General features: G+C 45.8%; 1 protein-coding gene across 2 annotated transcripts; it reads left to right on the forward strand.

The window, feature by feature from the left end:
* The first annotated feature begins 1,093 nt into the window (after positions 1 to 1,093).
* On the forward strand, positions 1,094 to 26,981 carry LOC128710343 (acetylcholine receptor subunit beta-like 2). Of its 2 annotated transcripts, none has more exons than XM_053805396.1 (9): positions 1,094 to 1,181; positions 1,296 to 1,807; positions 1,878 to 2,010; positions 2,094 to 2,221; positions 2,463 to 2,638; positions 5,420 to 5,572; positions 8,889 to 8,968; positions 9,483 to 9,592; positions 26,766 to 26,981. In XM_053805396.1, exons 1-9 carry the CDS (start codon positions 1,094 to 1,096, stop codon positions 26,979 to 26,981), a joined length of 1,596 nt encoding a protein of 531 aa, XP_053661371.1. The 2 variants fall into 2 exon arrangements, with proteins under 2 accessions (XP_053661371.1, XP_053661372.1); XM_053805397.1 differs by having other exon boundaries at positions 1,127 to 1,202; positions 1,317 to 1,807.

Here is a 26,981-nt window from a genome sequence, read left to right on the forward strand (position 1 = left end):
CACGTACACAATCCACATAAGCACGTGTATTGCTGCGCTGGTCCCGTTTGTGCGCGAGTATGCATTCTCTCGCTTCGGTGGTTCGTGCCGTGATGGTGTAGGTGTGTGCACACCATAATTCTCTGGGATTTTTGACTAATTTATATTTGAACTGCTTATAACACACACCCCGATATTATTATTAGCCTCTCATCTTTCTGGACTGGTTTGTGTTAAATATTGAATTATTTAATAAATTGCACGTCCCCATTTGTCGATGGTAACTGCTAGCGATGGAGCGCGTGTACTTCCTGTGCGCTGTGGCTTCTAAACCGTGCTGCTACAGTTGTTTAAATGTTTCTACAGCCACCAAGGAAAGTACCAGAACAAAAGTTGTTTACAAACGTTACGCCGGTCAGTTATGGAGATTAGAGATGATATCACAAACTGTTGATTCTTTTCCGATGTAATTATGTAATGTAACGTACGTACGCCATTTAATTGAGCTTCGATTGAATATTATTGCAACACACATTGCAGTCTGAGAAAATGCACTCTTTATAGTAATATTTTTATCATTTACTGGATGTATACTTCCAACAATATGTATGGAAAAAGGCGGATAAATAAAAGAGAAGCACGTGCGTAGTTACGCGTTTTCGTGAAAAGGACACTTTTAAATGTAACACGTGGTTTTGGGTCATTCTATGCCTTCTCGTCCTTCTAGTGGTGCGACCCAGTTGAAACGGGTAGGAATGTTGATAAAGGAAAGCACGTGCTTCCGCGGCAAGCGAATTGTTTTGTAAACAAACGCATGCGCACCAAACTTTCGGGAGTGTACCGGGAGAGCTTTGGTGCTTTCTGGTCGAGAGATGTTCTCATCGTGGTGGTGCTTATCGATTTTTCTCTATTCTCACCCGCTACACGGGAGTGTACCGTTTTGATGCTGGATTTTCCTTCCTGCAGCATCCGTTCCGAGGTTTTTTCACCACAAACAGCACCGATGGGCGTGCTGGATAGTTAGAAAACGGGTCAAACGTGTGAACTGCACTACGGTTTTAACCTGTGATGAGCAGAAGTGTTTGTGATTAGTGTGCAGTAAAGGAATCGCAAAATGAAGCTGATATCCACCGAATTTTGCATCAAAATGTTGAATGCGAAAGTGTTGCTGCTTTGTCTGGTCGCGTCAAGCTCAGCGCAGGGTAGGTCAACCGTAATGCTGGGCGTGTAAAGGCTTTGCTCTAAGTTTGGCAAGCAAACACACCAGTGGCAAACAATACACACAACATGAAAACCTTTTCGTTTTCCTTCCGTAGCATCGGTTGCTCATATCGAAGCGAACCCGGACGCCAAAAGACTGTACGACGATCTGCTTAGCAATTACAACCGCCTGATACGGCCCGTGGTGAATAACACCGAAACGCTGACCGTGTGGCTCGGGTTGAAGCTGTCACAGCTAATTGAAGTGAGCCTGCGAAATCAGGTAATGACCACGAATCTGTGGGTGAAGCAGAAATGGTTCGACTACAAGCTCCGGTGGGATCCGGAGGAGTACGGTGGCGTGGAGATGCTGTACGTCCCATCGGAACAGATCTGGCTGCCTGACATTGTGCTGTACAATAACTGGGATGGCAACTACGAGGTGACGCTCATGACGAAGGCAACACTGAAGTACACCGGGGAGGTATTTTGGGAACCGCCGGCAATCTACAAATCATCCTGCGAGATGAACGTCGAGTACTTCCCGTACGACGAACAGACGTGCCTGATGAAGTTTGGCTCATGGACGTACAACGGTGCACAGGTGGAACTGCGTCATCTAGACCAGGTACTTGGGCGTACGGTAGGGTGTGAACTTACTTCCCCTTACTGAATAAGTGAAAATCTTTCTGTTCCAGATCCCCGGCAGTAATCTCGTGCAGATTGGGATTGATTTGAGTGAGTTTTACCTTTCGGTCGAATGGGACATCCTGGAAGTTCCGGCTAGTCGCAATGAGGAATATTATCCTTGCTGTCCAGAACCGTTCTCAGGTGTGTGCAGAAGAAGGAGAACTTCTTCCAAAAATGTGCGTTGTTTCAATTGCTCATGCTTTGCTTTTTCCTTTATCCGCCAGACATCACGTTCAAACTTACGATGAGGAGGAAAACACTATTCTACACGGTCAACCTGATCATACCTTGCGTTGGTATCACGTTCCTGACGGTGCTGGTGTTCTATCTGCCGAGTGATTCGGGCGAGAAGGTACGCAATTTCCATTGGCACGAACATTGGCTCCGTACAGTTTTGTTGTTGTTGTTTCATCCATTGTCCATACACTTCCGCCTCGGAGCGTTGTTGAGTGAAGTGTTTTGAAGTGAATCGTACACACACACACAAAAATCGAGCAAGAAAAAAGAACCAAAAGGACAATCAATCGGTTTCAACTTCAACGTGCACTTGTACACTTTCTCCTTTTCAACCGATTTTTTTTTTCGCCCAATAGGTCACGCTTTGCATCTCGATTTTGGTGTCACTGACTGTGTTCTTTCTGCTGCTGGCCGAAATCATCCCTCCGACATCGCTGGCCGTGCCACTGTTGGGCAAGTATCTGCTCTTCACGATGATCCTTGTATCGTTATCGGTTTGGACGACCGTCTGCGTGCTCAACGTCTGGTACAGGTAAGCATCGATTGTCTTGAAGAAGTCGGAGCAATTGTAACCAATTTTGAGGATGCCTTGCTCCCATTTAAAATGGCAATTGAAAATTGAGGGTAATGAAATGTATAAGGACGAGACTTGCAATTGTCAGAGATACAGGCATTTTAGGAGAACTGTCCTAATAGATGTCCATCATGCTAAAAATGTTGTGCTATTTTTGGGTAAAGGACATGCCTAAGTTAATACATGTTTTAAACATTTAAGCGTCGATCTGAGATGACTTCATTACATTCTTGGCTAGATAGGCATCTCAGGCCCCGAGAACCCCGGTTTCCCGAAGTACCTGGTTGTATTAACGAACGGCCGTTTCGGGCAAATGGGATTCCCATAGTGTCGTGGGGACCAGTAGTGTAAAGGGCTCCTGATTCCAAATCTTGCAGCAAACCGATAAAAAAATTATCGGGTAAGTTGATGAGTAGTTGACTCATAATGTGACCTGGTGGTCCCTGGGTCCCTCAACTAACTTTCCATTTAGGACCTCCAAGGAGCTTGATCCGCCTCGGATACAACTACATCTGCGCTAAGATTCCTCAGATTAGAGTAGCTGAGACCGATTCAAGCTGTGTTCTCGGTACCAGGCGGAAATATCAAGTTGATATTGTCAACTCTCATCACTCTTATCATACGTCCCCTGGCTGTGTGGATGCTAATGGAAGGGCCCTATACCAGTCTACAGAAGCCTTCCTAGTCTAGTGGGTTCATAGTTCATAGTGGCTCCTCCATTCTCGTTTCATACAAAATCACGGGAAAATCGGGTTGGATTGAGGTAGTTTCCTTATTCTGTAAAGTTCCTGATTCCTTGCAAGACAAGCAATAGGAATCTTTGAGGCTAATAGTTGAGACCAGTAAGTCAACTTATATCCTAGTACAAATCTCAACAACCAGTCTGTCGTTGGTGGTGTCTTTTGACCCATGCGAAGAGAAGTTTGAGCATCTTCAATCACATGAAATCCTATGAAGCGGTGAACCTACGGATCACTTTCATAGAGGACATGGAGAGTGGGAAATGTTTAGGCAGTTGCTATATGAATAGTTAGAGGTGAACTTTAAAAAGATCTGTTTTATACAACCGAATTGTGTTGTCTAGGATTTCTTCAATTTGGACTGTGTTTGCCCTTCAGAAGTTTTATATACAGTCAGGTTCAAATGTTTCCCGGTGATTTTCTGCATTAGCCAGCCATTTGCATATCATATATACAGTTGAAGGACACTGGCCCAACATATAATGCGGCCCACGGAAGCCCGGAGTGGAAGCCGGAGAAACCCACCCTAAACCGAAATCTAATGTTAATATTATGTTTTGCAACAAAACAGCGTGATGCCATATAAAAATTGATCATTACCACAAGAAAGAAGTTTAAATTACATTTTACTGCAGAATCCCCACCGACGGTGCATAAAGTTATTGAAAAATTTAATACCAACCATTCTGGGTTGTAAATTTTCGTCCATCATCACCATATCAATAAACCCCTCACACCTCTTAACCGTAACACAGGAATGTCAGCGAATCCTCATGGGAAAACGATAAATAATTTAATAAAGTCCCGATTTCAGGCAGCTGTAATTATATGCATGCGTAGTAATGTGACGATGGCACATGTAATTTACAGCATCATCCAAACAGTCGGCCACTGCCGGCTACCGGCGCGCGTCCATTCCATGTGAGTGGTTGTACGTACCGGCCCATGTCGGGGACAAATTTATGACGCCTGCGGGTTCCACATTAGTGGGTGCCGAGTAGAGCCATAAAGTCGATGGTTGTGTTTCTTCCCATAAAAAAGTGGACATTATTTTTCCACCTTTCGTGTATGTATGTGTGCGTGTGTGTTTTTTTGTTATTTGTTTCCTGCGGTCAACCACTGACCATAGGGCAATGTATATTAAAATTATGCTTCCCCTCCATTAAAACGGAATGTGTACTGGCCGTAGCTTTAAGATTTTAACGGCGAGGTTGCGAGTTACGTACCTCGGGATCACACTACTAACCCTTATGGGTGGTACGCATTGCACACACGCGACACGTACGCCACACTTGCTGGCGAGTAACGTAATTAACACTTGTTACTTCCTGCGGCCGAGGGCCACACGTCATGGCGTCATGGTGGGGAAAGTGTTGAAACCGGCACAGTACCATCACACATCCATCATGTGTGTGGTCGACCATGTTCGACGATCCTTACGATCGGCCAGCGAAGATGCCGCCGACCTTGACTCGAACGCCCATCGCAGTCGTAATCCTTTGCAGCACGTCGTGTGGAAGTTAAGGCTTTTTTTTAATGTGCCAAACCGAGGCGCGATTGAACGACGGACGAATGCGTTAAGGATGTTCGGAGTTACGGCTTTTATGGCGGTTGGGTGTTTTATTCATTTCTCCGCAAGTTCTATCTACTGACACGTTCTGTGTGTGTTTTTTTTGCTTTCCAGCAATCCTTTCGGGTATTCGATCACGATACTTTGCGTGTTTTGTAGGAACTGCTTGAATAAGGCACAGTTAAAGGGGAAGGGGGGGAGGGGGGGGGGGGGGCTTATGAGTTTTGAAGGCTAAGCGCTTGGCGTTGAATGTCTTCATACCTTTTATCGGGGATGCGATGTCTACGCTTGATGGCCATTGCCGGGGGTGACCTCAATGAGCGTGTAGGCGCACACGGTGTGTGTACAGACACACTGCACACCCTTCAAAGGGGTTGGGATGAGTTAAACCCTGCACCCATAACCATCAATTCAATCTTCCGCTTGCAGGAGCACATCGACACATAAAATGTCACCCTTCGTCCGGAGGCTGTTTCTGGAGATAATGCCCAAGATCTTGATGATGCGCCGGGCAAAGTACACGCTGCCGGATTACGACGATTCAACGCCCAGCAATGGCTACACGAACGAAATCGAAATGAGGTAAGTTGGCCCGGCAGCCCGGGGGAACTGTATCACGGTACGCAGGCTGATATCGGATTTAGCGCGAGCGCTGAGTGACAAATGATGGTCCCCAGCAGTCCGGTCGTAAAATTTGATCCGCATTTCGGCCCTTATCGGTGGGTGTGTCTAGGTTACCGTTTCCTTTCGGGTATTTTTTTTTTCCTGCCAATTTTTCGTTATTATCTTTTCCCTTTTTTTCTTATCAATGCAATGCGCAAGCAAAAGCGATCGGCCCGAGAAGCGTGTTTTTGTTTGGCAGCCGACAGTGAAACATGTAACGTTCCGAACCACGTTCTAGTTACCATCCGGCGGGAATCGGTAATCAGCATGCAGCGCCATGTTTTCCTCCACCCAGCTCACGCACACAAATCTCGTTCGATGCAATTTTGCCGTGTACTGTTTTAATGTGCCGGTTGGGTTTTTTTTTTGGTGTCCATTTTTTCCTTCGCTGTGAAAACAACTGCTCCGGGGAAGCGACAATTCGAGTGAACTGGCACGGCGGCACGGCTTGAGACGGCTCGTTTGCTAATGATCATTATCGTTGTCGTAACCGTTAATTGAGTTTAATGTTCGATGATCCATAAAATGTGTCATCGTTATCGGGGGCAGCCCATCGCGGCTGGAGTGGATGGAGTTATTTTCTGTTAATAAAGAAATTAGTCCATGAGCGATAGGCGAAAGATGCTGTTTTGCCATTTCGGATGTGTGCATCGGAAGGGTGGGAAAACTGTGTCGAGAGTAGCACAAAAATTCAATCGACCATATTTCCGGTACGGTACGGAGTGTGAAGGTGAAAACAGTAGATGTCTGTTATTGTTATCGCTTAGGAATTCGCATCCTTTGCCGGTGTGTTTGCTGGCTAGGAACTGGGTTTATTGTAGTGATGGGAAATGGATGGAATGGAACGGATTACTTATCGATCGTTCCTTTCGCAACTTCTAACTTTTTTTGCTCGGTTCTGGTATACTTTTCTAGGCCACTCACTGCAACAAACAAACATCTTGTGTTTTTTTGTAACAAAAGATGCGTATAGAACTTTTTGAAGCTCTGCGTTGATAAGTATTAGATTAAAATAAGAATGCGTAAATACGGTACAATAACCAGAATTCACCGAATAAATGATCTCGGTGAACACTATTGGAAGGCAAAGTCACTCTTTCGTGTAATATTGAAGAAATCGTAGGTCACATAAAATACCTTAAGGCTAATATTTAAATATTTTTAATATGTTTATGCCGATCTCATGTGCGTAAAACGGCAATTTAGTTAGGTGAATACCAGAGTATTCTCGAATATGGTGTTCGATGGTTTGTTGCCCTTATGCCTGGACATTGGAGAATAGAGTAAATTCAATTTCGATCTCAGGCGAATCGAAATTATGCTTCGAAGTGTGAACTAATTTTTCAGGTCACATTCTTGCCAGGGTTAAGATTGTGGATGCACCATCCGTACTTGTAAAGGAAAGTAACTCAACCGAGTCTCTCAATAAAGCATAGAATAATTCATGATACTAGGCAGGGGTGGAGCATACACTAGCAAACTAACCGGTCACGGGGGCTTCTAGCCTTGCACACAAATAATACCTGAAGAGCCTGCCCAACTCCCAATCACCCTAAGAGGGCAATGACTGCCATTCTGCTTAGGGCCTCGAAGGAGCTTGATCTGCAATAAATGCGATACAAAACAACGAATACTCCAGCCATTATGACTGCAACATTCTAGGTTCTAGGACTTTATGGTACAGGGTGTTTCAGGAATTGACATAGTACTGATGAGGGATTGTAACAAGCTCGTGAAAGCAAATTTTTACAAAACAATTGCTAAAGAGTATACTTACAGGCACTTTTGTTTTAAGAAATTAGAGAATTATTTGGAAAATGTGAAACTTAAGGATGAAGTGCATCAATGAGCTCAACAGAGAATGTCAAATCTAGTTGCCATTGTTCCGTTCGAGGAACGATACGATCCCAGCAGGCATTATTTGGGAATGCCCATCACTAGTAGGAAGCCAATTTCTGTCAATTTCAACTCTACCTGTACACAATTAATAATTCTTATTTATTTATCGATTGTCTGTACCCAGCTTTGATTCCTTAGAATAATACAAAATCAGAACCCCACAATCAAATAATTGGTAAAGACATACATTCTTTACGGGGACAAGCTGGACTCAAATTCAAATTTCAAATCAAATTTACAAAACACCATTTTACACGTACGTGCTCGTATGCCACCGCCTTAACATGTTTCCACACTGCACTCGGCCGCATGTGCTCAATGATTGTGAACTAAACCTGCAGAAGGGTACGGTAGGCAGCTTTGTTTCTCCGTGCGTTTTTTTTTGCTCCCGAGCGCCTTCCGCATGACATTCCGTTGCGCAGATGCACATGTAGGAAGTCGGATGAAGTTAGTTTCATTTCATCATGTACAGTTTGTTAAACCTAGCACTTTCTAGTTAGTTTGCAGAACACGACAATGCAGACACACACATACACGGTGACATGCAGACAAACCCAACTTTGCCACGGTTGACTGAGCGATCGTTGTGAGTACACTCCTGTGCCTTTTCTCGTGCAGAAGCAAACGAAACGGGACGCTGTACGTACCGGCAAAACGGCAGTGTTGTTGCAGAAGACCACCAAGTTTGGTCCCGTACATGTTGCAGGAGAAATACATTATTTTATTATTATTAAATTCATTAGCCCTGGGTTGGTGTGGAGAGGAGAGAGCCGGGAAAAAAAGAAACAACAGCAAACTAACAGCAACCCTATAGCATGGCGTGTCTTGGTTGTGCTTGCCCCGAGTGGTGCCTGCTTCTGTGTTGCGCTGCGCATGAAAGCTTCACGTGAAAGGGCAGATAAATTGGCCCGATAAGATGAAGGTGGCCGTGTGTGTGTGTGTGAGGTGGCATGAAAGATGTATGATGATGATAGTATCAAACTGTCGTTGAGCCATGCCCCGCCCGAGTGGGAAGATGGGTGGTTCGCTAGTGCGTGGTTAAGTTTGTTTGGCGGGTGCCAGGCCGGGTTGTGCCCCTGGTGTACCGATGCGGGGGAACCCCGATGAACACACGCGTCCCAAACTCGTACGCACTTGACACAACCGTCGGTTGGTGTCGTAGGGATTTTTCCGTTCGCTTTGCTTGGGTTTGGGTGCTTTCAGGTGCCCGTGACGCCGATACGGATTTGTCCCGGCTTTACTCGGTACTGGGGCCATCTAAACGGATACTCGCTTCATTAACGGATGGGCGCCACTTCAACTATGTCTTCCCTTTTATTCTCTCTTTCTTCCTTAGCGTTAGCGATTTCCCCGGCGAGTTCAAGGAAGGTGGTGACAGTTTCGATAATATAGGAGTTAATCTTTCGCACGGTTCAGGTAAGTTGATGTGCTTTTAAAAGCCTGCGTTAATGCAAACCCAACACGAACTACACAATCTACACACGAACTCAGCACCGGTACGGTTCAAGGTGCACGGACCTTACCTTACGTGGGTTCATTGCAGCACGGAAAAATTGTCGCCCATCGGTGGGGCGGGCCCCGGGTGATAATTTATAATTAAATTTTGATTTATTTTATGAGCTATTTTCGGTGGCCCTTCCTCCGATTCATTGTTGCGCCCGTACACACGCTCGCACGAACAATAGCGGCCCCGTAGTCTTGCAGCGTCACGGGTACATGGACGATGCCGGCCGTGTCTCGGACGATGGGCAAGGATGATTTCTAAAATTGTTTTTCTTCCCTCTATTTTTTTTCCCCCTGCACCACCCTAACGCATCAACACATAAACGGCTATGCCCTCCCGATGGTTGGGGCACACCAAACCATGGCACATGGTTTGTCGTGGTGGCTTTTCCCGGGGACCGGTCGGCCACCTCGGTTCGACCACCAGTCGAGGCGGAAAATGTCATCCCGAAGCAATTATCACCGGAGGTGCTGTCCGCAATACAGGCGGTACGATTTATTGCCCAGCACATTAAGGACGCTGATAAGGATAATGAGGTGAGTAACCGTGTGTCGTTTGGTTGTTTGGTGTTACGGTGCTAACCTGCCCGCAGTCCTAACAGTCGGGTTTCGATCAAGCGCCCGGGGCGGGGTAACTGAAATTTCTTCCCCAAAAAAACCGGTCGCTAGGCCGTGGGGGAGGAAATCAAAGGTAAACATAATTACACGGTACAGATTACGGCTGAGATTTGTATTGGTAGAACATGTTTTAAAAGAAAACCACACCTAGACTGTGATTTATGACGCCATCGGGAAAGGGAGAGCACAGATTTATGGTTATGGTAATTATAGGTACTCGCTGCGCGTCGCATTGTGCCACTACTCCACAATTAACTTATGCTAATCCATCTACATTACAAGCGATTAGGTGTGTGTGTCTGTGTGTGTAGAAGATGTATCACTTTGCAAAGCGAGCCGATAAAAATGAACGGTTCGTCGTGGACATCACAAAAAACAAGGTTTTGATTTACATTTCAATTGCGATACATGCATTTATTTGTTGTCTGATTAGAGTGCGACGCATTGGTGCTGTGTGTCCATTCGTTCATCGGTGTGACTCGATACTTAATCGAAGATTACATTACATCGGTACCCCCGGAAGGTGCTTGGAGTGGATGTAACTCCATCAGCATTGTTCACTGCTAATTGCACAGCATCGCGTACACCGAGGGGATGATGGTGTGTCGGGACGCGCCGGGTGGTAGCCGGACCCAGTGCAAGTGCAATTATGGTGCGTTGTTTTAATTACATCATAATGCAACGATCAGTGTCAGTGGCCGGACCCGTGGCACATCTTCATCCGGCACCCGGCACGGTGGAAGCACACACTAATTAATACCCATTCAGTTGCCGATCGAACGTAATCTATTATGCTGATTACAGTGCGATAGATTAATTGGCTTAGTATAACACGATTTGCACACGGCACTGTGCGCTGTGAAAATGCACTCTGCCTTTGACGAACTTGACGTTCCGGCCTTCTCGCCAACTCGTGTGGCCGTACCCAATGCCGGAACCAAGCCGAAGACATACGTTTGCATGTCGCTTTAGCGCTCTTATTCTACCGGCCGCACGTAGTGACTGCGACGGACGATGCGGAGATGCAACTGAAGCCACTTACCGTGCGGTGTCATAAACAAACTTCGCTTTCACCTTCCGTGCAGCTCCCGTGCATGTCAGTTTCTTTCGTGCAGTTCAACGTCTGCATCGGATGCATTCGTAAGAAGTCTGCAGTGCCGGAGTAAATGGATTCTTGCTCGTTTGTTTGCCGTACAGATTAAAGTGTGGGGCTTCGTGCAAGAAATCCGTTGCAGCACCGTGCAAAGAGAAATTCAAATTAAATTTTGCTCAGTTAATTTAATTTGTAATGTAGATGAGCATTCGGGCTTGTGCCTTAAGATGTTGGGAGCTGTTTCGTTAACTTGATAGTCGGTGTACATATCATTATCGTGTAGAACAGTTTATTACAATCATGAGTGTAGCAAATTTTGTAAGCTAATTTTACTGAAGATTGTTTTTTATTCATCATTCAGATTGATAAAACAATTCTCCATTGAAACTTTATTCCTGTTTTGAGATAAGATATCTTATTCCTACTTCGTTGACTTTATCTAAACATCCTTGTTTAGACGCAACACTCTTTACGATCGAGGGGAGCTGAGATACACTCAGATGCTAAAACGCTGTCAAGATTGAGGGATTTTTCAAAGAAAAACAGCGAGAAGAGAATATTGCTCCAGAGAAGTCCAAGTCATCGAATTCAAGACGGCCTACTATTCCATAGATCGGAAGGACCTATGGAAGATCATGCAGCGGAACCACTTTCCTGGGAAAATGATCCGGCTGTTAGAGACCACCATGAACAGGGTGCAAGTTGAGAGTATCGAAACTGTTGTCGGAATCGTTCGAATCTCACAGTGGTCTGAGGCAAGGGGACGAACTCTCCTGTCTTCTTTTCATTATCGCATTGGAAGGTGTCATACGAAGCGCGGGACTAGACAACCTCGGTGGTAGAGGAATTCTGCAATCTTGAGACGGTGTTCGAGCATGAAGTGTGAAGGAGGATGATGAACCACGAGCTTTTTGAGCTGTACGACGAACCGGACATCCTGACGGTGGCAAGGCCTGTAAGATACGATGGCTGGGACATGTTATGCGGATGCCGGACTCATGCCCCACCAAGAAGGTGTTCGATAGCGACCCTCAGTTCAGCACCAGACGCAGGGGGGCACAGCGAGCTCGTTAGCTGGATCCGGTGAAGCAAAACCTGGATTTGAAGCTACAGTCAGGAATTGCAGGAGTAATAGTTGACCGGGTCGTGTCACGACGAAGTGCACGTGGGCAGGCCAACGATGGAGAGAGAAAGAAAGAGAAAGAACTCCTAGTATTTTTATAGCTATAAAGTGTTTATTTAGTTCAGAAATGAGTTTGGTCACCAAGCAGAACATTGGCAATGATGTATGGAATTTCAGTGGTCAATTGTTTCGCATATATGCAAGGATTTCTGGGTGCTGATTTAATAAATTTTTTTAGAATATTTGAAAATGCAACTCCATTACATAGAATTGAACATCGTCTGGATCGTGAATCATAGAATCAAACAAATCGCACATTGTTTGCCAATTACAGGGACAACCATTTTCACATGATAGCCAGAAAAAGTAATTTAGAATAGTTTCAACAAATATTGTGCAAACCCTCCCCACCCCTATACGGCTACGGAACGGCAAGTTTTTGTCTCATTTTGTAATTTCGTACACAACTTTGCCACACAAACACCACCAGCAATACAAAACATCGCCTATTGTCACAGGCGGTAAAAGTTAGTCCCTGAGCATGCCGGTTATGGTAGATGCATCCGGTGCTGATGGACCGGGTAGGTAAGGTTCCGAAAAGGGTACGGCAAGGGGAGCGGTGGCGAGGAGGGGGGTCACACAATCACCGAATGTACGGGTTGTTTCCTGTGTTGTCCTGCCGTTGCATTCGTTGGCTAACGAACTTTAGCTTCGACAGCATGCGGTACGCACACCAGGGAACCGGGGAAGATCAAACATGTGCAACATGCACATGGCCCCCGAGTGGAGTGAAGTTACGAGGTTGCGAGAGGATGGCATTGTTGACCGTTGTCCGACAGCATCCGAAAAAGTTGCCCAACACATATCGGGGTGATTGTGTTTTTCGATAGTAGCAATAGGGTTTTTGCTTAAAAGCGGTGCTAATGCGTTGCAAGTGGGTTACAGAGGCTGGTACGTTCGTGTGGCCACGCAGCCACTCAAATTAGTCCACCAGATGTTGCCCGCTCGGTGCTTCGTTAGGTGAAAGCTACGAAAGACCGGGCGTCTCCATCCATCCAATGGGGGGAAAATTGTGTTTGTTTTAGCTTAATTGAAAATGTCTTATTTCTAGAAATAATGTTCTTTTTATGTGATGATTTTTGAACAATTTTTTTTTAATACTACAGAAACTATCGACAAATGCCAGATGAAATTATTTTAATGTCCTTTTCCCCTTCAGCAACTTTCTCCTTCCCAGCACAGTAATGGATTGGTGCCACATTGCTCGAATGGGCTACAAATATGGGCTTCCTGCCACCGACTAATCAAAGCGGTGACGGGCGGCTGCAAGGGTGGTAGTAGAGTTTAAAATAACATTATAAGAAAATGATGTAATCGAGCGTTTGGGAGGCGTTGGGGGGGAGGGTGTGTATCAGTGGGAAATGGGAAAAACGTGTGCGCTTTTGGCGCTGTGAACGGGTGGCCTGTGGGCGTATGTGTACAGTCAAGTCGGGCATAAACAGCATAAACACAACCCCGTGCGAGCACCGAGCAGCACAAGGGCAGCAACAGCAGTTGAACGTGTGCACACGAGTACGCTTACTTTGGATCATACCGTTCATGCCGGTTTTAATGGTTTCCGAAGGGAAGAGGCCGAGTTGCTGCGGGTGGAGCGCGAGGAGCAGGTGTTGGGGTTGGGACAGATGCAGGAGGAAGGAAGCAGCGATGCCAAAACCAAAATCTGTATGTTTCATGTTCGTGCCCGAAGGAGTGCTTTGGGTTTGCCGGTGACGTCGATTTCTTGTATGTTGCACGAGTACGGTACGGTCGTGGGTGTGTCCTTGTGGATGTTGTGTCTCCCGAACCTACAGCCCGTACACAATCCTTGCGTTCACAGTTTTCCTTTCCTTCGCGCCACATGTGGAGAAAAAAAGCTCGGAGAAGGATACGTAGACGTGGCTGCGATGCAGCAAAAATGTGAGAAATTCCTTTGATGTTTTCTCGCTCCGAGCACTGCCACAGTTGCCATCGGGTGGAGGGTTTCCAGTTCCAGCCGAAACGGGCACACAAAACAGGGAGAAAGGGTCGGCAACGGAAGGGTGGATGGGCAACCCCGGGAGGGGTAAATAGTTGTAGCCTGATGCTGGAAGCTGTTTATTTGTTTGCTCAGTTATTTTGTTTCTGCAGCTCGATTGCCAACATTGCGGCCGGCGAAACCGAGAACAACGGTTCGCCCGGTTCGCTGTTGATCAACGGTATGGTATGAGAGGCCTTTTTCTGTTTTCTTCGTATGAACGTACACACATACGTGCACACACACACATACACATACACATAAACTAACGATAAGCGTGTGTTAGTTTCGTTCGATGTGGCACAGAGGGATGTTTTGATTTGATTTACTCTCCATCGTGAACGTGATGAGCGTGATGTTGTTGTGCAGCAAAGGAAAGACGCCCAGAACGCATTCTGTGATTATTCCAGTGAGGAAGGCGAGGAAAAGAGGCAGGTCATTATAGTGGAAGATGCTCGTGTATTGTCCGGTAAAAAAAAGAAGTTCTCACGTTCAACTTCCAGGATGGCAAATCAGAATTTGTTGCGATTTTGAATGGCAATTACAAGGTTGTTTTTGGTGGAAATGTTTATTGTGGAATGAAGTTGAAAAGATAAAAGCTAGGCCCACGTGCAAATTGTTTTCAAGTTAAAGTGGAATCCTTGTGGGTAGATGTGAAATCCTTCCCAAATTCGGGATCTTGTTCAAAAGCATGCTGAAATCGATTCTTTTCGAAGTTTCCACGAATTACAGGTCGAAAGGTTTGGAATTACATAAACAAAGAAGACCGAATTGATTTCAGATTGATGCAGTTCCAAAAAGGTGCCAGAAATTGCGAACGATTCTAGATCAAACTCAAAAGAATTTAGTTCAACTTGAACATTACTTAGGCTATAGGCTTCACTTTCGTGCTTGAACATTGGAAAACCCTGTGATTGTGGCATTTGGTTGAATATTCTTTTTTTCCCAGCGAGATTATTGCTGACTACTGCTAAGAAAGAGTATGCAATGAACCAAATTCAATTCTTCCCACCATTATGCATACGGTGACGCGGCAGAAGCCAACATTGGGCGGTAGATAATAAGAATTCGGTGCGACAGCGTGTATGGAATCGATCGCTTACGCAGCACAAGGGAAAATTTTTGAAAAGCACCAGCTTTAAAGGTGAATTATCGACGTCTGTGTTCCGCTGTCCCTTTCCCGCTTGCGAAGGGAGCTTTTCCGTTTGCTGGTGTGAAATTTCCCATCCAACTGGCAAATGTGTAGCCAGCGCCGTCGGTCGGTAGGTCGGTGCGGTCGACCTGTGGTGCGTAATCGATGCGAGAAGGCGTTGAGTTGGTTGTTCATGCGAAAAGCGTTCCACAAACTCCCGCACTCCGTGGCCATTACCGTAATCGTAAAGAACATCCATTTCGGCAGGATGCGGAGGTTCGGCGATCCTACAGGTTCCGACGGTAGGGTTTGTTGCGAAACGGATAAAAAGATTGCTGCGGGATGAGTTTTTAAAAGATATAAGGCCCAAATGGATGGCAAAGCGTGCCCGGGGAAGGGCGAAAGCGAAAAGAAATACGCCAACGAAAAAGGCAACACGATAAAAAGGAGTCAGCATTTCTGGAGTGAAGGCTGATGTTACATTGGATTTCCATTTTTAAAGCCGCACACCTTTTCCATCCACGGACGCCAACCCCTCGACGGTCGGGATGCGCTGCTGATGAGGAGTAGTGACCCGTTTGCTGAGGGGTGTGATTGAGCGCAGACTCGATGAACGCTAGTTGAACGGTTGAAAATAGAATTTGGCCGTTTTGGTTTTGGTAGCGATTAAAGGCAGCGATTGGCCGCTTAAGCACGTAGAGAAAGGGGGGAGAATGCTAGAAAGATGGCATAATTAAGGCAGCAGCAGGGAAAATATTTGCTCTTTAGCCGCTAACGAGCGCGGGCACCTCTTGGGGGCATCCAGGCGTGTGCTGGCCGAGTTTGATCGGAAGCGGGCGGTCATTGGCGGAATTGAAATTAGCCTTTTCCTTTTGCCGCCACCCCCGTCCCGTTGTCCGTGCCATCGGCTGCGCGCTACCGTGCTTTGTTCCGTCAATTTGTCGAACGGAAATCGTTATTTGAAGGTGTTTAAGTTAATGCGAATGGCATCGTAAAGCGATCGGTAAAACCACCCCGTACGGGGATGATGATGAGAAGGCTGGTTTCGCCGTGTTTATCGTTGCGGCGAGTTGTAGCAGTGCACATTTAACTTAACTGAACCGATTTCCGGTAGCGCTCAAACGGGCCGAAACGGTTGGGAAGGATTCGATCGCCAATGAAGCTTTCGTGTTTCGCCTTAGGTTTTGACCTTGGCGGTTTAATGAGATTCATTTTGATGGGCGGTTTAATGAGAATATTGTGCAGATTGTTCCGTTGGAAAGTATATGTTTCTGCGAGCATTTGCAAATGTTGACCAACTGGCACAAACAAGAGATGCGCATTTTGTGTACAGAAATGTAAATGTGTCTTGTGCAAGCCTTGAAACAATCTCTGATTCAATTGCTTCTAAAAGAAGTAAAGTGATTTATTAATTCTTTTTAAGCTGAAGTTGAATATATAGAAGCAACTATGTAATCTTGTCGCTTTTCTTGAGTTTTTTGTGAAGTAACTTGGATTCTATGCAAAGCTTTACAGGGTTTTGCAAGCTCATGTAGCATGTAGTAGGGGTTATTTCTGCACTCCGTACATTTATCCGTGAGAGTTGAACTAGAATTGGTCTAGATGTAGAATATCTCCTGTTTTTTTTAACTTCTGCAAGCTGAAATAGGTTCGGTGCAAAGCTTTCTAAATTTACATACTTGTAAAGCTTTCGACTCGTCAGTCTAGAAAGCTTTGAACGGAATTGAATTCAGCCTGCAGAAATTCTAGGAATTGGGAAGAATCGCTTTCGACACATTCCAGTTCAACTTTAAAAGAATCCATAAATGGTTGGAACACTATTTACACACTTACTAAACATTCCGACATGACGGATGACGTCAGTTGAGAAAGCTTTGCACAGAAACAGAGTTCGTACAATGTTCGTAAGGAGTTCCACAACTTTCTCAACAAATTCCAGTTCAAATTGATAAAAGTTCAGAAATCACCAAAAAATTTACAACTGAAACTCGACAAACCATTAGGTATTAAAGTTTTTTTCATCTGAGCAATTTTAAATGATTTAGATCATTTTAATAATTATTTTAAAGTATTTATAAGGGTTATAAAATTCTACCACTAAACCACAACATACTCAAAGTGAAAAGCGATACGAATCGAGAGCACACAAACATATTTTAATGCAATTTCCTGCTCATATTTGCTAGCACATAATAGAAGCAACTCCAGCACAAGCACAACACAGCACAGAATGCAATAAAAATATTTATGCTGACAAAAATTGATGCCGTTAATTTTATCTTCGCTTATCAACATCGTTGTGGCTGATGTGCTCAGGTATTGTGGTCGAACGTGAACAACCAAGCCAAGCCAACCAAGCCCCGGTTGGCTCTCGCTCGTTTTGTGTACGGCATCGCGGGGTTGTGTGTGTGTGTGTGTGTCTCACTATTTGTTCAGCATTACTTTGAAACGATAAAAGTGGCCATTTCACGGTGTGGCCTTTACCGCCAGCACCGAAACCACCCCACCCATTGGACGGGTTGGCTGAAAAGATGGGTGCAAAACTACACACAAGGCACAACGTGCCTCGCGAAAATGAAATCGTGCGCAAAGAACGAATATCTACGATGTGGACGCCGTGGAGCAGGCGGGCAGTGGGTCGTGAAGGTGTGTATGGGATGGAGAATAAATGGCCTCCTCGTACGGTGCAGGGCACAACATGTGCCCGGTGTTCCTATCAGCGCGGCTGATCGACGTCGATATTTCACGCGGCCACCGTTTCGCAACGGGACGTTGAAAAATGTTTTGCGGCTGCGGTCGGAAAACCCGCGTACAGGCCACGCGTATGTCCGCGCTAACCGCATGCTTCCCCAGTGGGTGGAAGAGATGGGCAGGGCACGCGTGGGGCTGGGAAAGATTGGCCCGGTGAGAAGCAGCACACCGACGTGAAGAAGAGCAGTTAAAATGATAAATAACAAATGGCTGCCGCGGGAGGTTATCGTCCACCCCGAGTTCCCGCACCGGGATCGTTCGTATTCGTATCCCGCCACCAAAAAAACCAGATCCCTTCTGTTGGTGTTTCGGTGTTTGTGTGTGCGTGTGCTCAGCATAACCGGAAGGGACGATCAGCGAAAGCTTAAGTTAGCCCACGACTGGTGTGATGAGCAGTGCAATGCGGGTGCGAATTGCGACGAGATGAACCGAAAAGAAAGGATGCAACGGGTAGGAAAATTGCTTTCCTCCCCAACATCAAAGCCCATTGGGGCCGCCGATTGTCGAAGGGTCACTCCCGAACACGCCGGTTCGGGCAGTTTGCCGGTGAAGGGATGGCAGTCCATTACAGCTCATTGAAAATTCCCTTCAGCTTTCTTTCGCTCGATTTGATCCCAAAGTACTATCTCATCGTATATGAACCGTTCTGGCGTCCGTTCGCACGTACATTTGTATGGGTTTCGCAAGGGCGGCCGGAGGACACACGTGTGTAAACGGAGGGCGTAGGATGGAATGTTTTTTTTTCGCTCTTGTTCTCTACCAGCAGTCACTTCAATCTTACAAGGATCAACCTTTCAGTACCAGACCTTTTGCCATTGCGCTGGGTTTGTATTATAATGGGTATTTTTTTTTGTACTTCCGCGGACATGCCACACTTGGGTCATTGTTGGAGTACGCTAGAACGACTGCGAGATTCCAACTGGCCGGATGTGGATGCCATTCTTGGAGTTTGTGCGCTTTCACGGACGTTTTTGTTGTTGTTTTGATCATCGTTTTAGCTGTCGAGAGTGTTTTTTTTCTTTTTGAGCGTGTGTGCTTTGCCCTGGCACACAACCGGGTACGTACGCATTGATTTTCCACCGCATAACCGGTTTCCGTGGAATTAGAAATCTGAGTTTGATTTGAATGAATTTCACGGATCATTGAGCCGTAAGAGTGCTACCGACTACAGTTGACAGGCGGCGTTTGCTAATTGTTTGATTGGTTCAATAAGCAAAATGGGTTCGATCTATACGCACACTTGTGGGCGAATGGGTTTATCTGCATGCTTTAAAGGCTTGAAGTACAAATTTCACTTAATTTATTTTGAATTTTTCAGCTTTATCTGTAGTGTGATGTTTGATTAATTAGGTTTCACCGTAAAGAGTTCTGTTTTATAAATTGCGAGCTGTTGAAACCTAACAATCATCCTTCTTTAATCATTTTTATAAACAACAAAAACAGTGAGTACTTAGCTGTTCTAATAGCCGGCTGTAATGGTTAGGCGCAGGTTTAACACTTGCCTACATATAACATAACATCCTTCTCGGGCTGCCCGATAACATCCTTCTCGGGCTGCCCGATAACATCCTTATCGGGCTGCCCGATAACATCCTTCTCGGGCTGCCCGATAACATCCTTCTCGGGCTGCCCGATAACATCCTTCTCGGGCTGCCCGATAACATCCTTCTCGGGCTGCCCGATAACATCCTTCTCGGGCTGCCCGATAACATCCTTCTCGGGCTGCCCGATAACATCCTTCTCGGGCTGCCCGATAACATCCTTATCGGGCTGCCCGATAACATCCTTATCGGGCTGCCCGATAACATCCTTATCGGGCTGCCCGATAACATCCTTATCGGGCTGCCCGATAACATCCTTATCGGGCTGCCCGATAACATCCTTATCGGGCTGCCCGATAACATCCTTCTCGGGCTGCCCGATAACATCCTTATCGGGCTGCCCGATAACATCCTTATCGGGCTGCCCGATAACATCCTTATCGGGCTGCCCGATAACATCCTTATCGGGCTGCCCGATAACATCCTTATCGGGCTGCCCGATAACATCCTTATCGGGCTGCCCGATAACATCCTTATCGGGCTGCCCGATAACATCCTTATCGGGCTGCCCGATAACATCCTTATCGGGCTGCCCGATAACATCCTTATCGGGCTGCCCGATAACATCCTTATCGGGCTGCCCGATAACATCCTTATCGGGCTGCCCGATAACATCCTTATCGGGCTGCCCGATAACATCCTTATCGGGCTGCCCGATAACATCCTTATCGGGCTGCCCGATAACATCCTTATCGGGCTGCCCGATAACATCCTTATCGGGCTGCCCGATAACATCCTTATCGGGCTGCCCGATAACATCCTTATCGGGCTGCCCGATAACATCCTTATCGGGCTGCCTGATAACATCCTTATCGGGCTGCCCGATAACATCCTTATCGGGCTACTTTGTGTCGTTTCGTTAACTAATTCTAAATGCGTATTGTTATGCGTTTTACGTATTAAGTTTTGTGCCTGTTATGAGCAATTATAAACCATATTCAGATCGTTGTACGAAAGTAAGTAATAGTTGGAAATTATATGCCAATATCAACCTACTTAGAACTGGTACCTCACTAGAAGCTACCATAACTTAAATTATTATGCCCATTACATCGGTTTTTTTCTTGAATAATTTACACTGTGAAAGCACGACATCGTCCCGGGGCAGAATAATATACCATTGCCTAATCCCACCGGGATTGAACAGCATCAAAGTCATAAAAACCAGTACCAAAGTTAAAGCTTCTTCCCTAGGCGGACAAAAACCCCGTACGATACCGAAACCGCTCACGGACGGGGCTCGCGATAAATAATAAGGCCACTTTAAACGGCAATGAGATGATGTTAAATTGACTTAATGAAAATGATAACGAGCTAGCTCGGCAGCCCCCGAGCCAGTGTGTCACGCACGAACAGCGCAACACAACGAACGCCGTAGGAAAAAAGGATGGCGCCATTTGACAAATATTCAGTTTTGTTTGGTTCGCTACGCGTTACGCTGCTTTTTGTTGTTGTTGTTGTTACACCCGTTTGCCGGTTCGGAGGTTCCGTTTGCCTTGTGCTGAGGGATGTGTTTTTGTTTTTTTGCGCTTTATCCGACATGCTTAGGCCTTCCTATTATGGTCCACCATTAAGCGTCACGAAGCGAACGGCAGATGAATGTCTTTGATAAGAGGATAAGATGGGTGGTTCCTTTACTGGGGGGAGGGGGTGGGGGAGTGATGGGGTGATGGGTGATGGGTTCCTTTGGCCGTGGCGTGACTATGCTTGCTTTGCCGAGTATCCGCTCGAGACAAGGAGGAAGCCGAGCTTAGCAGTGGCATCCGCTGCTTGAATTGGCTTTTTGTTGATGATAAATATTGCCTGCTAAAAAAGCAGTCGACAGCGTGCGCACGGTAGAGAAGGATTCGGCAAAAGGTAATGTTTGAGTCGATTTTATTAAAGGTCGTCCAATAATCGGTGGCCGTTACGGTCGGTGGCCGGGCTTTGGCGTAAGGGTGCAGAAGGAAAATGAAAGAAACTTTGCAATTTTTCTAATCCTTCCACACCTTTGGGAGTTGAAAGTTAACTCGTCGTGGCCCTGGTACTCTCTCCCTTGTCCAACGCATCGTTTCGTCCCCTCTTTTGGGCTCTCGGCTATGAGCCGTTGGTGACCGGCACAGATTTTCGGGACAAAATGAGTGTAATGATCATTAAAATTTAATCCCTGTAGAGTTTTTTTTTGTGTCCACCTCCCGGCACGGACACTGTCCGTCCGGTCCGTTGTTGTTGTTGTTTTTTTTTGTGCCTTTTTGTTTCAACCAGCGCCAGCGGTAGTATCTATTTGTGTCTTTTATTTTGTTCGACCATCTCGCCATCGTACCTTTTCGGTACCGTCGAATGGTTTCGGGTGCCCAGATGTAGTAAAGGTAATTGTGAGACCGTTTGCGAAACGCTGACCCCCCCCCCCCTCCACCTCCTGCCATAGGGTGCCCATCCACCGGTACGTTGGGCAATGTTTTCACGGCAGGAGATTTGCTCGAAAAGCGCTGACAAAACGGACGGAAAGCCCTAATTAAAGTTGATGGGGTATTTGAGTTCGTAAGTCACGGGACTAACCGGTGGGGTTTAGCTTCGGCTAAGTCGATGCTTCCTTGAGCTATGTGAAGGGGGGCTTCAGTGTGGGAGTGCTCTGTACACTTGAACGGAACGTGTTCAACTTTTATCCCTCGGCAAACCTTATCCCATGGTGCGAGTGTGTGTGTGTTTCGGCTTTGCACCATGTCCTTCCTTAACACAGAAGGTACGAAAAAGAAACACGTTTGGGTCATTTGAGCAGGTAAGCACTTTTCGCAAAACCATGTTTCGTCGTTCGTTTTAGCCGATGGGTAATGCATAATGTTAAATTATGGTACTAGTTCACGACGTAATTTTCGTTATTGTTAAAGTGCAAATTAGAGTTGGGTGAAATTGGCGACGAAAAAAAAAAACCGAAACCCGAAACCGGTTCCAATGGTGCAATCCGAACCGTCGGAATTGCCCTGAATCGTCTGGAACCGTGTCGAACCATCGAAATCGTTCGGAAAAGCCGCGGCTCTCGGAATCATTTGCCGTTATGCTGTAGATCTAATAATTGTAGGAATTCAAATAAAAACGGTCATTTGAGGCAATTTTGTTTCAATAATAATTTCTATCCTAGATTTCATTACATTCAACGTTTCAGTTAATTTCGTTCATAATCGTCAAACTAAACTATGCAAAAAGGTCCTAAGGTTGTTTAAATTTAAATAGCAATCGACATGATTTCCCAACAAGTTATAAACTTCAATCATTTTGATCGGAGGATCACTGGATCCAAAATTTGTCGATCTAAAATCTGTGTTAAGGAGTGCCTTAGGCCTTAACATCCTACTAGGGGCCTGAAACCCAATCAAATCTAGAATAGGCGAGGCGTCAGTTGAGCCACAGATAAGCTTATGTAAAAACAAACACCGTTGCCGTTATTCTCCTGTGCTGAAGGGATTCCTTGGATAGACCAAGTGTTTGACCCAATGAACTACCATTATATCATGGACTGGCATTTTGTTCAAATTTATGTCACTAAATGAATGATTTACTATGGACTTGTTTTACTATTACCGAGATACTCAGTAGAGTATGCTGGAGTTTTACAATTTTATCGAAGCTTAAAGTCTTGTAAAAAGTATGCTATAAGCTACATATTGAACTACCAAAACTCCATTCCCCAAATCCCTAATTCCGATAGTTTAAATGCGAATATTTCGAATTCGATAGTTGACAAATGTTAACCCAGGATTTCTGGAAAGAATGTGACTGGAACTTTCATTTTCCAAGTGATTAGAGCTCTCAGCTGTAGCTCTCGACTGTTCAGCTTCAGGGCAATTCAATCTACCTTCACGGCTACGGCGGTTAGGTAAAGTTGAGTTCATGGCACATCCAATATCTTCACAGGTATTCGTCATTAACATCTTCGAACAGCTCGCGTATGCTGATGATGTAAATGTGTGCCTTTTCAAATAACCATAACCCCGCAGTATATGTAGGTTTATGTAAATTGCAACTATTTAATGGCACACTCAGCAGGAAGGATCGCGAATTCGCCCTTGCGTACATATTGTTTACCGTGCGCTTAAGCACCGAACCGTGCTAACGGCTTGTCTGTGGCGTCTTGAAAAAAAAACAAAACTTCCTCGGCAAACTTCGCATAAAACTTCACTAACACACCGTTCCTTTCGTTTTTTTTTATGTGATTTACGTGCCGTCATTAGTGCGCCATCAAGCTGGCGGCCCTCGTGGCCTTTGTGCCATAGTATCCTTTTTTTCCGTTCGCGTTCTCGAGTGTGCACTTTCCTACCTTGATGATGAATACATTTTCTGGTCGATTCTCCTTAATCGAGCCTTCCACTCGAGTCCATCGGTACGATAAAGATTATTGCCGTTTATCGTCCCACGATCGTTGACGACGATGGGTTTCTCCTTAAAATGGGCGCGGACAACGGACCCGGTGTATTCGTGGCCGGCGTCATCATCATCATCATCGTCGCGGCGGACGAATCTCGTTAGCAGAGCGCCGGAAACGCCGGCGGGGTGGGGTGGGGCGAGCCGAGCAGGGCAGCAATTACAAAGCAATACAGAGCATCTTCTTCCCTTTAGCCGGGCGCACAGAACAGAACCCGGTGCCGGTGACCGAACGTTTTGGCAGGAGGATAATTAAATTTACTGAAAATAAATCCCAAGTGATTAACATAAAACGATGTACGATGACTCCACCGTACGCCGTCGCAGTTTCCATCAAGCGGCAGGATGTTAAAGATGTGCAAAGCAGCAAAGCCTGATGGGCGTGTGGGAAGTAACCGTGGAAAGGTCACTGGAGATGGAGATGGAGCGAGTGGGGGCGTGTTCTGAGTAGCGTAAGGTCACCAGGGAAAAATGTCCAATCCAATTTTTCCCTCAATACATTAAGTGCGAACCAACGGGCTTTCCTTTCCGCACGTCCTCATGCAGTCCTACCATTGTACAAGTTCCAGGAAGTCGGAGAGAAGAATTGCGTTCGTTTGCCTATTTCCTTCCGACAATACTGAGACCCGGAACGCACCATCACATAGGGTAGAGGATGCGTACGTTGGTGGTGAAAGTACCTCAAATATGTACATTAATTATGTGCGTAGAAATGGTTGTCGCTTTGCGTCGTTAACAGTTCGACGATGACGGAAAGCTCGTATATTCGCGATATCGCGCATACATATTGGTGTCGTGGAGAGATGTTTCTACTAGAGTCCTCCACACATTTTTGTCAGCTCGTGGCCGTCAGTGTGTGTGTGGAAATGGTGGACATTGAAGGAAAGGAAATAAACAAAAGCACACACGACACAACAATGATATTTGGTGATAAAGGCTACCGGAAGCGCATACCAAAAGCCCCGGATACACAAAGCCAAATGGTGAACGTGTGATGCGCATACCCATTCTTCCGTTGCCATCCACCTTCACGTGTGTCACGCTTTGTCTGGTGTGTAGGAATGTGAGTTCCTGGTCTTTTTTTTCCGTGTCCCACTCGGTGAGATCCACTGGAGCTAAAGCTTGGGAGAGCTGGGGCATGTGCGCGTTTTTGTGTGTTTTGCTTTGCGTACAACATGCTTGCGTATATATGAAAGTTGGGTGAATTGCGTGCGTGCCGCTGTGTGCGCACAGTTCTTTTGCTATAGTAGCGCCAAGCGGGATGTGGAAGTGACTGTATTGTGGGTGTGTACCATCACCCACCTAGCACACTTTGGCCCGCTGTGGATCAAACGGATATTTTTAGAAGAAAAACCGGCAGATAATTAGGGTCATCAATCAAAGTGAGGCAAATTAAATTCAGCACTGTAGGCCTGTTTGTGCATGTGTGGGTATCGTTTGATGCATCAGCTTATCAGTGCTTTATCGAAAGGTGCGTGTGTGTTTTTTTTATTGTGTCTGTTTCCCGCTCGGTTGGGATGTGTTGGGAATTAATTTCCATTTTCTCTTTTTTTTTGTTGCTTTTCCATTAGGACGTACTCTTTTAGGTTGAAGTGTGCGTGAAGGGTGGAGTAATATGCGGTTAGGTTGAACAGTGTGTATACGACGTTACTGTGCCGGAAACAATTTTACCAATTACAATAAAGCATTTCAATTTAACACCGTGCAAAAACCGTTAGTGTTGCTGTTGATGAAGATAATAAATCCTAATTGTACCCGTTATCTGTCAACAGGCTTGTAAACATCGTTCAATGCACGGGAAGTTTATGCTTCGAAGGGGGGAGAGGGGGGGAGGGGGTGTTTTGGCAAGAAAACGGATCAGGTTTGTAGCTTGTATCGAACTCTTGTTCGCTAATTGCAACCGAAACCCAATCAGCATGGAACAAATAGTGTGCTTCGGAAAGTGTTGTTATCCTCGGTGTAAATTACACGGCAAACCCTGTGCCGGTTAGGTTTCTCGTGCCGCGGGCGCGCCAAAACGCGGAACCTAATTAATCATCGACAGCACCACGAACTGTCCAATGGCTTAAAAATGATATTTCCATTTGAATGAAATCTACAGCATCATTCCATCGGCATCGGGGTGATGATGATATTGAATATCGTTTTCGCTTCAGCAACAACGGCAACAGACTCCCACAAGTGGGAAGGAAGGTATTTCGGGAATTTGATACTCTGCTCGCCGCTCAATACACTTGCTCCTCGTCCGATGAGTGGTGTGTTGGTGTGCGAAGCTCGGGATGAGTCCATTTTTAGCTTCGGCTCCCGGCAGGATGGAAATTAAAACAATATCGCAGTATCGCATTCAATTTTCGGATGAATTATATGCATATTAATCAATCATGTTTCCCGTGGCACATGCTTCGGTCGGATGCTCCTCGATTGGGGGAAGGATGAGAGGGTGCGGAGGGTTCCGGCGTTTGTGGGACAGCTCCAAAATTTTTGTTGTCTGTGTTGTTGTGTTTGTCCCAAAGTTCCGCTATCGCCATCGAGTGCAATAGGATACTTTTTTCTCTCCTTCAGTGGGCCAGTGGGTAGACAAATCTTATTAGATGCGATGAAATTGAGTTGTTAAATGAAGGGACAGAAAGATTGTGGGCAGTAGGCAAGAGGTGGGAGAAGGTAGCATAATGATTTATTTGAAGCATCTAGAGTGGACAGTGCAGTAGCGAAGGGAGCAATGTGTTTAAAGAAAAATGACATCTTTTAAAAATAAATGCACTATTGCGGGGTAGAATATGATACATAAATGTAACCAAGGACAAGGACGAACAAAAACAATAGTACCACCGTATAATGAATAAAAGTGTAGTCAGTAAATTTCCATAGTAATATTATACACCTATAAAAAGTTTAATCATGATAAGTAATGGCCGCTCTCCGTCCATATTCTATCCCGCAGATCGTCGAAGACTGGAAGTTCGTTTCGATGGTGCTGGATCGGTTCTTCCTGTGGGTGTTTACAATTTCCTGCATTTTCGGCACGTTCGGTATCATCTTCCAGAGTCCATCGCTCTACGATACGCGGGCCCCGGTCGACCAGCAGCTGAGCGAAATACCGCTGCGCAAGAACAACTTTATGCTTCCGCCGGACATCGTACGTATCACGCTGGATTAA

The sequence above is a fragment of the Anopheles marshallii genome, chromosome 2 (assembly GCF_943734725.1).
Source record: "Anopheles marshallii chromosome 2, idAnoMarsDA_429_01, whole genome shotgun sequence".
Lineage (NCBI taxonomy): Eukaryota > Metazoa > Arthropoda > Insecta > Diptera > Culicidae > Anopheles > Anopheles marshallii.